At 36.4% G+C, this 13,151-nt stretch overlaps 1 protein-coding gene across 4 annotated transcripts in view; it reads right to left on the bottom strand.

The window, feature by feature from the left end:
- The window catches only part of LOC123315825 (lysophospholipid acyltransferase 2), a 120,905-nt gene that overhangs the window by 15,904 nt on the left and 91,850 nt on the right, over positions 1-13,151 (bottom strand). For 2 of the 4 annotated variants that reach the window (XM_044901693.1, XM_044901694.1), the window contains exon 6: positions 11,376-11,711. In XM_044901693.1, coding sequence (XP_044757628.1) covers positions 11,376-11,711 — 336 coding nt within the window. Of the gene's footprint in view, positions 1-670; positions 1,986-11,375; positions 11,712-13,151 lie in introns of those variants that run through there. The other 2 variants (XM_044901692.1, XM_044901695.1) reach the window with 2 other exon arrangements.

The following is a 13,151-nucleotide window of genomic DNA, read 5'->3' as shown; positions in this document are numbered from 1 at the left end:
TTATGCGAAAATTTTCTTTAATAAATATTCAACAAGCTTCCGAGAAGACAAATAGGAATTCCATAGCATTCTTTCGAAATGAATTATGCCAAAAAAGATGTGAGTTTTATTCAAGAATAGATGTAATGAGAATAATAATCAACGTATCAACACCTTATGGGCAAAGTCTGCGAAAGTTGTAATAATTTTCCATGATAAATGTTCAATGAGCTTCCGAGAAGGCAAACAGGAATTCCTTACCGTTCCTTCGAAATGGAAAATATAAAAATTATGTGAGTTTCATTCAAGAATAAATATAATGTGAATAATACTCAACGTATGAACACCTTGTGGGCAACGTCTGCGTCACATATTTGTTTACATCCATTATATGATTTTTACATTGCCTACACGGAATCAGTTCATCTCTTTCTTATTCGATTAGAACGCATAAGCTCTTCTCTCTTTAATGCACCCAACCTCTGGATCTGCTGAAAAGTCACGTGACAGTGAGTCCATGTATTATAAGTCTATGGTGAGTTGTCAAGTTATATGTCTTCCATGCCAAAAGGAATAAATAAATGTGACGGTGCTCCCAAAATCATCAGCACTAATTCGAAAAACAATGGTGTTTTAAAAAAATAATTCACTTTGATTAGTTCTATAGTGCAAAGGGTTCATTTCTACGTACCTAATTTTTTTAGATAACTCAATTCTTTCTGTTTAACAGCATCTCTTTTTACGACTTGTTGCAGCTTTTCAATAGCCTTGAATACTTCCACCTCCTTATCAGAAAGCAACGCAAGCTCCGCAACTTTAGCCGGTCCACAGTACATCGAAGATATTTTAGAAATTTCGCCTCGCTTCCATTTATCCGCGATAGCGTAGAGCATTGCAAAATCGATCCTGGATTTTGGAAATACTTGACAAATAAGATCCTTCCTCCTTCTACGTCTATCATCTTCCAATTCCGCCTCTCTTCTAGCAAATTCTTTCATTTTGCGATCTTGGTACTCGGCGTGCAGTCTCTTTAAACTTCTCCTCATTTTCCAAGCCCTGAAATACCTCTGGATAGTTCGGATCTTTGCTTCTGTGTTCAAGCGTCTCTGGCGATCTTCTGAACACTCATATGGACGTGGGGTTAGGATTCGGTCAGTTATACATGACACAAACAAGTCGTTTTTATACATCTGGGTAGCTTGCGAGTAGGGCATGTCCAATTTTCTGTTTCTGCACCAGCTGGTTTGTGTATCCCTAGTGCTCATCAGATCAGGACCTCTAACAGGGGGCCGAGGACCTGTCTGAGAGAAAGCGTTGTGGAATTCTATCCCTGTCCTCATGTTCCTGTAACCGCCGTCCCATGGTTTGTCTATGGCCCTGTTGTACACTTCAACAGGTACACATTTGGTTGTATCAGTCACAGAATCCGTTATCGTTACACACATATAGTCAGGTATCACCAACTCTTCGTAGTCACAAAGTCTTATGAGTTTTTCCATGAATTTCTTCGACGATATCATACAAGGCAACGCTTCATGTGGATCGTTTTTGAATTCGTTTATCTGTTCGTGCTTCGTCAGTTTCAGTTTTATAACGTTGGGCTTCATACGTCTGGGTTTCACCTGAATTATAGCAGCGGCTATGCATTTTATATATTCAAAATCAGTATTCGGAAGGAAAGATTGAGCAAAGATGCCTCCATCCCTCGTACTGAACTTCACCACCAACCTCGACTTTCTCTCCGTCAGTAGAATGTCGAATATGTAAAGGGGTATTTCGTCCTCGATCTCTGCTCCATATTTTTTTGTGGAGAAATTGCCAGAACTCTCTTTTTTCAAAATCATGGTCTCGTTTTCTATAGTTTGCTCCATGGGCTCTTCGTATAAGCCTTCGTGGAATGGTTGGACTTTTATGAAATGAATACGGGTTGTCACATTTGCGAGTCAATAAAGGAATCCGTTGCTAAGGAGCGTGCGATGAAATCGATCAAATAACGATAACCCCTTTTTTTCTGTGATGAGAGAAAGGGGCATAAATATTTCGACACGTAGTCGTACTCACTTAGATTTAAATTTTTCAGAATTATTGCGCTTAGTTTGTAACCGTCCCATATTCTAAAACAGTTTATTCTTTGCTGAAAGTAGTGTAGCATTAGAGTAGGAATTTTCGAAATTATTGTAACGACTTTAAAATATACAGGCCGTCCCGTAATTCAAGGTCCAGCCGATGCGGTTCATAGACCAGTTTAAATCAGTTCTGGGAAAAAAAGGAACGTTATTATCAATAATAATATTTTGGAAAATGTAGAAAATCTATACCCTATAATATTCCTTCAGGAACTGTTTTCACAAATTTCCAATTTTGCAGGGATTTTTTTTCGCCGTCATTCTGAATAAATTATGCTGTTAATTGTAGTACCAAAATTTGAGTACAATCGGAATCTAAACAATTCATGAAATAATAATACTAGGATATTGCACATAAATGGATTTTTTTATTCTATTTATTCAAACGGCGGAAACGGCACCGTTTGAAAACGACAAAAAATTCTCTTTGTGTAAATTAGGAACTGACTTGATCACTTGTTTCAACATCTATGAATTTGGACGAAGCTCCTGAAGATGCCTCAGTGAGGCGAAACATGTAGAGCGAACAGTAAAATAAAGATCCATTTTTATGTGCAATATCCTTTAGTATAATTATATTTTAAAATGGATTATGGCCAATTGGTTGGAAATTTATTACCTCATGAAACGTCAGAATTATTCATCTGAACTAAGATGTTTTTAAACATCTTTATCTGAACATTAAATTTTAGTTTCCATCTGTGGTTTCCGAAAGTAAAAATCAAGAGTTTTGCTGCTTTCCTTATTTCTATAGTTTTCTTGATAACTGTGAAAGTTTCCATTTTAGGAAACTATAGGGTTATAACGCTAAACGTCCACAGTTCCACATCGTACGCAACGCACGAATCGCTTGAAATGATTAATTTTTGGTACTGCGTCCTCTGGAAAGCACTACTGCACGGTACTACGTATCGACTGGATTGCCGATACAACTGCCATCAGTTTCCGACATAACTGAATTTCAGATTTTCAAAGGGAGCGAACTATCGGAAACTGTGTATGTTTGAGATGCACTGGGTGCGTCCACTGACCGTCAAACCATATGATATTGTCAGCTATTATCGGAAAAGTTATCCTTTTAGACCTTTACGTGGAGGTTTTTTGAATGCAAAAGGTGGGGTAGTGGCGATTTTTTAGTATGTTGTTAAGCTCACGGTCTTGACGTAAAGTTCAAGTTTTCTACCTCCAGGCGCATGCGCTCGAGACGCCCTCTTGAATTTTAGGTACAGAAATTTGGTTTAACTCAAAAATGGTTGCTTTCACGACAGAACATAGTACATAAAGTTAAAGAATACAAAAGTCCCCACATTTTTCGTTGCCAAATTTTTTGTAGCACACATATGTTAGGAGTTATAGCTCCATGAAGTAGCACTATTTGAAAAAAAATGCGGAAACTTCATAATGGTTGAGCTTTATTTTCTTATTCTTATTATATATCATTATATTTTTACATTATTAAAAAAAATAAAAGGAACTTGAATAATTTCATTTGATTTCTACTACTTTTTGGTACGTTTCGATGGTCCGGGTTGCCCTTCGGTCGTAGTTTTGGTCTGTAGCCTGAAGAATATCGTCATCCTCGTCCTCGCATTCAATGCGGATTTCCAGCTATGTGAAGCTGGCACCCCCACATGCGAATTTTGAAACAAAAATTTCAGGGTCGTTTGTCCATCGTAGATTCATGTTTGTCCACCCTTTTTTTCATTTGTTCGGGCACAGTTTTAGAAATATCGTAAAAGAACTTTTTTCGGTTCTTTTTCTGAGCTGCACCCCCAAATCGCAAAAACATATTTTGGATGGTACAGATCGTTTTTCCAACGTAAGTCCACGTTTGTCCACAAAATTTTTTCATTTGTCCACCCACAGAACCATAGATATCAATCTTTGAAAATTTTGGAACCTGCGAAGTTGGCACTCCCAAATGAAAATTTTTGAACAAAAATTTCAGGATCGTTTGTCCATCGTAGGTGTCCATGTTTGTCCACCCATTTTTTTCATTTGTCCAGGCACCGTTTGAGAGATATCTAATCGAATCCATCAAACCAACATCATCTTCAGTCCTCCCTGGGCTCATCAGGAGCTCCTTTTTCCATGTCCATTCGCAGAGAACCACTCGAGGGACCTCAAACGGACCTCAGGTGACACCCCCAGCAAGTCAACAACTTTTTCGCTTTTTCATCCTTGTAACTTTAACCCCCTAACGGGGGTGCACACAACCCCTCGATTTTGAATAAGGATGAGAAGTTTTGTAACAACTTATTCTGAAGATTGTATCTAGTAATATCTGACCCTAAAGTTTCGCTTCAAAATATCCATCGATAATGAAATAACAGCAAAAATATTAAAAGATGCAATGTAGCATTTATCTCTATAATGAAGGGTGTTTTTTTCAGATAAATTCAAAATGAAATAAAATTTCAATATCATGGTATTGGTTTCATTTGAAAAAAATAATCTCATGCCATTAGTTGCTTAATCGGGAAGTCCAATTTTCGAGCAATTGGGGCCGTATATCGACAATAACGCGACAAATGTTGGCTTATAAGTGGTAGAATGACATTGGTTTATCTGCGTAGAGAAGTGACTTCCCATATCCCCAAAGAAATCCTTACATGTGACATCACACGATCGTGGGTACCAACTCATGGGACCATTACGCGAAATTGTGCGCTCTTCGAAGGTTTCCCGCAATTAATTGATGGTGTCGCGCGCTATGTGGCATGTTGCACCATCTTGTTGAAACCACAGCTCTGCCACATCAATACCGTTCAAGTGGTAAACAAAAAAGCCGGAAATCCTCTATAGCGCTTTCCATTGATGGAAACATTCGGGCCTGTAACATCTTTGAAAAAATATGGACCAAGGACCAATGATTCCACCTGCCCATGAAGCGCACCAAACAGTGGCTTTTGATGGATGTAAGAGCGTGTGTCGATAAGTGTTGAAGAGTCAACACTATATGCTCCACAGCAGCAATACTTTTTCTGTGCGCATAGTACGACGTCTTTGTGGATGCGTATTATCAGATAGAGTTTGCCTGGTACGAGAACGATCCATTGTTTTCCGAATAATTTGCTCGGAAGGACGATTTCGTCGACCGTAAAATGAACGCAGGGCACAATAAGATTGGCGAACTGAACCATGGTTTTCAAAAGAAATTTGCACAATTTGCAAGCGTCGTTCTGAAATAAGTCTATGCATTGTGAAATGGCAAAACGTACTGACCACAAATATACCATCAACTGTTCAATTAACAGTGTTGGCAATTTAAAAACCGAACCTCTGAAAAACACCCTTTATTTTTCGTATCCGACATAGATATTTCCACAGTATTTAGTAGTTATGTTGTTTATTTTTAATTAGACGCTTCATGTGTTTGATTCACCTTAGTCTATCGCGAATTTTTGAGAACTTCACAAGTGTGTCCAAGCGATTGTAAATTTATAGTAGAATTAAAATGGTGTATTCCGTAGAAGGAAAGAAGAAAATTATAAAATTATTCTTTAGAAATCACGACTCTGCGCGAACAACAGCAGCTCAATAAAATTAATAAAATAAGATGGCTAGTAACGAAACAGACGCGTCTGATCGATATCCTGAAGATTCTTCTCAAAAAGCTATAATAGCTTCGAGAAAATTTTCAAAAATTGCTCAAAACAGTGCGATGTGTGCATGTGCATCTTAGAACATAAATACGTGGAATGGACATTGACGTGCTATGAATGCATTTGTTGTGGTACAAACATTCGATGCTTCTCTGTCTGTCACGACACCAAGACCTACCTTTTTGTACGGAAAATTGGCGTGACAATGAAGTCAGATTCAACTATCACAATTGTGATTGGCGACACTAACCAACTTTCTCAATTCAGTCTTTGGACAACAACAAATGTTTATTTTCCATTTCTTGTATCTATGTTCCAAGGTCTGCATAAATTGTAATATCGTTTAACACGAGAGCTGTGCCAAGAGAATGAAAATTATATTTTCTATCCGAAACAACGATTAAGTCTGCAATAGAAGCAAAGAGGCAATGAAAAATAAGAATCAATAAGTCGAGATACACAGCTTGAAAATAGAATTATCTGTAACGATAAATGTGAATAAATGAATAACAAAAATACGGTACTCAACATGAATAATGCTCTACTTATATTATATTATTGGCTAGTTCATTCCATCGTTGCAAAAATAAACATGAAGGCTGTACAATTTATAGCATGAAATAGTAAAGATTTCAGTATAAGAAATTGAGATATCAGCCATGGATATCAAATCAACATGTTACTCTACTATCCATTTATTCTACGTCTGACTAAACAAAAACTTTTCTGAAAAAACTTCGAGAAGTGTTCGACAAGATATCTTGTCAAGTCAGGAAACATAATCATGAGAGCGGAAGATCTTAACATAAACAAATAAGACAAATACACAATGGAATTTCTTGAACTTCTGGTTCTGAGTTCATATGGTCTGACACCTACTATAACCGAACCAACAAGAATAACTTCAACCAGCAAGTCATGTATAGACAATATACTCACAAGCCATAAATACCATTCAGCAAAAACACTACAAGCAAAGCGAACATGTCTGATCTTAAAAGTCCCTGGATTATGACCACACAGGTCCAAGAACAAGAGAACAAGCGTGTATATGACTCCAGATAACATACAGAACCAAAAACAAAGACTGAAAGTCATTACTCTGGAAAGGTTCGTGTACATGTAGGTACATACATTCAAGAGAGAATTCAAATTTTCTTGTCATATAAGAAAAATCCAAATAACTGTCCGAAAATAACCCAACTTCATAAGTGATAAACTGGAGAAATGCAAAGCTAGGCTTGATATCCTTCACACCATCACACCTGCAAAATATATAATTCGGCATTCAAGGAATTATACAAAGAAACAAAAAGGGACTATGAAAATACTCTCTGGAGAATTGTCTACAGAACTCAAGGTGTATGAATTCACGAGTAAATTCTCGGCAGTTGCAAACGGGATTTAGAGAGGAAAAGTGCGAGAGTTATAAACGCGAGATCTTGGAATCGGATAACAAAAGGAAAATTCTATTTAAAGCAGTCAAGAAAATTAAGGGAAAAAATGAATGAGTTGTTCAGTACTTTCTACTCACACGTTGATAAAAAGCAATATTCAACACAACTAACATTTTTCAGTTTTTTAAGGATATAATTGATATACCCTGCGCAAAAAAAAAACGCACATTTCGAAAATCTCAATTTTAATGAAAGTTAACTCTACATTGACTTTATAACTTATTTTTTATGTTCTCTCGGGAAGGTTTTGAACACATTAAATGGAAGAAAAATTCAGGATTTCACCGAATCTTATGTGAAAGAAGAGAAATGAACAATTTTCAAAATACTGAAATGCTGGTAGGTAAGTGATTTAATACTTGGTATTTCCACCTCTTGCGTTAATTACAGCTCGGCAACGACGGTTCATACTCAAAATGAGTGATCTTAAAATGTTCTGATCTAATCCTTCCCAGTAGCTGGATGATTTGAACTTCTCAGCCTTCTATTGGGGTTGTCCCAAACCTGCTCAATCGGATTGAGATCTGGACTTCTTGCTGGTCATTCCATTCGAGAGACTTCAACCTCTCCAAGGTACTCCTGAACGATGCGCGCACGATGGGGTCTGGCATTATCGTCCATGAAAATGAAATTTTCACCAATGTATGGGGCAAATGGCACTACATGCTCTTCAAGAATGTTCCTTATATACTTATCAGCATTCATAGCTCCATTATCAACGACCACTAGGTCTGTGCGAGCAGTCAAATATATTCCACCCCAGACCATAATCGATCCTCCCCCGACACCAGTAGTATTCAGGAAATTGCACGGAGCATATTTTTCATGTGGACGTCTGTATACAAGGGAGCGTCGATCACAATGGTACAGGCAGAATCTAGACTCATATGTGAAGAGAACTCTTTCCCAATCGGCCTCTTCCCAATGGATATGCTCTCTCGCAAAATCCATGGGCTGGGGCATTCGATGGGCTGGGGTAAGAGCTGGGCCTCTTGCCGGGACACGAGGCCTTAATTCATATTCTCTGAGGCGATTTCTTATTGTCTGAGTGCTAATTTGCACCTCATGAGTTTGCTCAAGAAGAATTTGAAGGAGGCGAGCGGTTGCAAACCGTTGTCTCAACGAAGAAACTCTCAAGTAACGTTCTTGAATGGGAGTTGTTACCCGTGGTCTACACTGTCCTGGTCTTCGGACATTCATACCGGTCTCCCTGAATCGCTGCAATATTCTAGACACACTTGTATGGGAAACTTCAAACCTTTCTGCAATTCTTGTGTATGACCACCCTTCTTCTCGCAAAACTACCGCTTGGGCACATTCCTCTTGGGTCAAATTGCGTGTTTCGCGTTGCATAGCGATCGAGTGTATAAAATAAAACGAAAGAAAAACTATTGATCACTAGAATTGATCGAGAACAACTGATTTTAGAAAGGAGCCAATACATTCCAAATCTGATAATATAATTTTTTGTTATTCCTTCTGTATTGAAGAAAACCGTTGAAAGTGGATAACATATGCATGCATAATTCTGATAAAAATAATTATCATTGAGAACACCTTCAATTGTAGAATAAATTTGAGATTTCCATAATGTGCGTTAATTTTTTTGCGCATTAATAATAGCATTACATATAGCGGATTTGTTTTATACTAACTAAAAATACACTTAATCATCGTATTAGCCACAAGGTATTCAAAAATTATCGTTTAAACATTTATATGATGAAAGAATGAAACCCCTTTATAGAAAGCGTATCGTATTTATATTACATCATTTATAAAGCTCTTTATGCTTGAGATAGATTTATCTTATAAAAGTTTTAAGAATGTATTATGTAACATCTTTATTATAATTTTAAATCTCTATGATATAGTTATATAGCTGGCCCACGAGAAATTATATAAACGTTTTGTCCAAAGAACTTTGGCAACATTGGTTGATGCTCTTCTGGTTCGAGAATTAATAATGTTTTAAAGATGCTATATAAAAGCAGGCCCCCACCATTAGATTATTTATGGTGGAAAATTTTGAGACGAAGCCATTTTGTATTTCTTGTATAAACACATTGAATCAAGCCCATAAATTGAAAAATTATCCCCAAAAATGATTCTTTTGGCATAATTACTTGGGAAAAAGGGTCACATATCGAAGAAAACGTAAAATATGAATGTATATTTTTAGTCCATAAAAGTTATTTATTGAGAAAGTCAATAAATTCGAGGCGCACGCAAATTTAGTGAGCAATATGTATATATCTTCATCAGAAAAATTTACGTGTTTCTAAATGTACCACTTCTGAATGTTTCTTAAGCTTTGAATTTCTTATTGACTTCTGCCTAACGCCATGAGGACCGATATATCCTTATGATATCAGTTCCATTGTTACGATATATTTATACATCAGTTTAGGAAAACCTGTATCTGAAATATAATTCTAACGTTACTGGATGTGAGTGTAACAGTCATGTCAGACACATTTAAAGTATCAAGCAGTCGAAATAACGACTTTGGGAAACTGTTATACAAAATTTCAAATATTTATTAAAGCTCTCCTCATCATTTATAAAGCTGTTATACTGCTTTCCGTAAACTGTAAACTAATGTATGTAAGAGTTCTATAGAACCCCTATAAATGACTTTTGTATTATATTTATATTGATTTTATAGTTGCTATATTCCAAACATATAATAACTCTACATGACTTCATTAAAGAGTGAAATGTTTTATTAAGTGTGGCCCTTTTGCGTTATAAAGATAGTCATTCTTAAAATGTAACGACTCACGTGTCATATAAACAACAGATATGTAGCTGTTTATACTGCAACTACTAAACAAATTTTGTTAGTTGGGAAGAAGCCTGAACCAGAAGAACCTTCTTCTAACAACATTCTCTAAAATGATGGAACTATCCATCTGCACGCAACTATTAGAATACCTCGTAAATGAAAAAATTCTATCGCCGACACAACAAGGGAAAATCCACTCAGACAGCAGTATTTGAATTCATTACAGGAATTCTTAATTCTTTGGAGTTGGTTCAATGCTCGACCTGTCAAAAGCATTTGTTACTTTATAACAAGACCTCATTTTTCATAAATTTTCTGCGTATGGTATGAAAGAGAATGAGCTACACTGTTTTCGATCATACTTAACAAACCGCAGGCAAAGAGTGGTAATCTCTCAGAATGTGAAAGAAACAATTTCGGAAGAAGAAATCACTGAACTTGGATTACCACATGGTAGAAGGCCATATCTTTATCATCTTTCTAAACGATCTAAATACTATATTCAATGAAAAAGCTGTTAAAACAACAAATTATGCAGAAGACACAAATTACACTATTGTGCCCAAGACTTTTCCAGAAATGTCTGGAATGGTAAATTTAACCCCTAATCATGCTAGTCAATGGTTTACAGCAAACATTTTGATTTGAATGCGCAAACGTAGGGGGATTCGTTTTCTTTCTCGCTCTGAAGATGGTGGACCGGCAGCACTGACGAACGGACTACATGGTTTTTCTAGTACTATACTTCGGAATGGACATCATATAATTGGGATCAAACTTCACAGGTAGTTCGTTTGATAATAAATTTTTTACTAATATATAATATAAATAATCTGAGTTGTTTTTTAACAGTCTTTCGTTATTGTAGGGGTTTGTTTTTTTAAGGGAAATTAGACTGACAGGACGGAAAAGAAAAACTAGATCTCTTTTTTTGTCATTCACCAAGCTTTCGAACAGTAATTCTATTCTTCTTCAGGGTTTAACAATAGCAAGATCTTTCCTTTATTTTATTAAAATTCATAAAATAAACAACAATTTTTAACTATCTATCAGTTTTTTATTTTTGACGTTCAAATTATTATAGTTTTTCTTTTCCGTCCTGTCAGTCTAATTTCCCTTAAAAAAACAAACCCCTATAATATAAATATATAATATAATACTAATAATTTTCCCCAAGAAGAATCAAATTGTTAGGAAGTCTTGGTAAAATAAATAGGAGTATGCAATTAGGTTTTCCATTATTTAAGGTTTGAATGAAGTTTATGTACAAAGAATAATCCGAATTCTTACTGTAGCAAAATGGGAGCGTGTTGCTTTATTCATAATATACCTACCACTATGGGGGACAGAATTGGAATGAGCGTAGATCAGGAATAAAAATTTCAATTCAAATCAAATCCGGATATTCACAAAAACATACCTCAAATGCAAATATATCTACATTAGACACACCATCCCATTTTTCTTTGCCGTTTTCAGTGTATCCATTGAATCCCAATCCAGAATTATTGCATATGGCGTCCGCAAACATCCAAGCGAAATAATATTTGAGACGACATGCCGCCAAACATAAGTACATATACCAAAATTTGAAAGGAATGGCAGCGTCCACCAAGAATCGTGAATCTTTCAATCCACTTATCGGAAAATAACCACCTAGGAAAATAAACATCACACCACAAACAGCAGCAGTGAGTACTTTGTACAAAACAGGATAAAATGGAGACGGCTCATTGGAAGTTTCGGTGTCCATTTTCTGGAATAAAAATATTCAATGAAAATTCTTATTGAATAATACGATGTTTTGATCGATGAAAGAATCAGAACTTTTCAACTGAAGGCAATGAATAAAACAATAAGAACTAATTCAAATGTATACTACCCGCCGATAAGAATATCAATAAGTGAAACGATCTGAATCGAACTAGCTTATTTGTCATCGTCAGGACAACGAAAGGAAGAACGTTACTTCGAAGAAGAGTAGATGATGGCCATGGTTTCGGTGTCATTTGACCTCGTGAGAGCAACGCAACTCCTTCGATACTAGACGGCGCTCGAGTACTTGATAATACTCAGAGGTTACTACTGGTACTCAATTAGGGTTCGTCAATTCCAAGCGTTGTTCATCAGAAAATGTTGCTTTGACGAGGTCAAATGAAAAAGAAACCATGTTCAGCATGAACTCTTCTGTGAAACGTTCTCCATTTCAACTCGTATTTCACGTCCTTCCATTATAATATTCAGGGGATATTCACGGGTTTAGGACTGAATAATAACAACTTTCTTAAAACAAAGTCGACGTTTCGTCGATATATTTCGACTTTCTCAAGACTAAAATTGAGACAGGAATAATAGAAACAAGAACACAAACAAATTATTAAAGCTGCATCTTACCTAGTTTTGTTAGTTGTTTAAAATATACATAAAAATCATAGTATGTGCAGGAATTAGAAGTGAACTACTTTTACTCAAAACAACAGTCAATTAATAAAACAATCCTAAGAACTCTGACACATAGCATCTAGGATAACACAGCGCAAGAAAACAATAACACACGGATGACGGTAGATACAATGTCACGCATCTGACGCACAAACGATCAATCAAAAACAACTACTAAACAGTAGTTCATCTTAACGGCACTTGAATTGTCTGAACAAGGAAATCAAATTATTATAAGATTGGTGTGATCCCTGAGTATCACTCCTATGATTGACGGTATCGTGCAAATTAATATGTATCATCTCGCTTAAATTTCTTTTCATCCAGTTTTTCTCCCCATCCAAAACTGAAATCCGCTGGAAGTCGAATTGGTGTCCTGTACTGAAAGAGTGCAAAGCCAGTGCTGTTTTACCTTCTTTATCTCTGAACTTCTCATGGCAATCATTTTTATGTTGTCTGACCCTACTTGAGAGCAACTGTTTCGTCTGTCCTATATAGCATCTATTACAACCTGCGCAGGGAATCTTGTACACCACATTAGAACGATCAAGAGTCCCAGCTCTGTCTTTCAACTTGGAAAAGAGAGATCTGACACTTTTTAGATTGTAAAATGCCAGCCTGGAATTTGTGGACACTCTACGGATCGAGTTAGATATCTTGGAAGACAATTTTGGCACGAAAGGAAACCTAAAATAACTACGTGTCTCCTTTGTTTCGCCCAATTGGTGTCTCCTCGGTGGAGGCTTGTACTCGT

The sequence above is a fragment of the Coccinella septempunctata genome, chromosome 6 (assembly GCF_907165205.1).
Source record: "Coccinella septempunctata chromosome 6, icCocSept1.1, whole genome shotgun sequence".
Lineage (NCBI taxonomy): Eukaryota > Metazoa > Arthropoda > Insecta > Coleoptera > Coccinellidae > Coccinella > Coccinella septempunctata.
The sequence above is the reverse complement of the archived record's forward strand: the minus strand, read 5'-3'. Positions and strand labels throughout refer to the sequence as shown.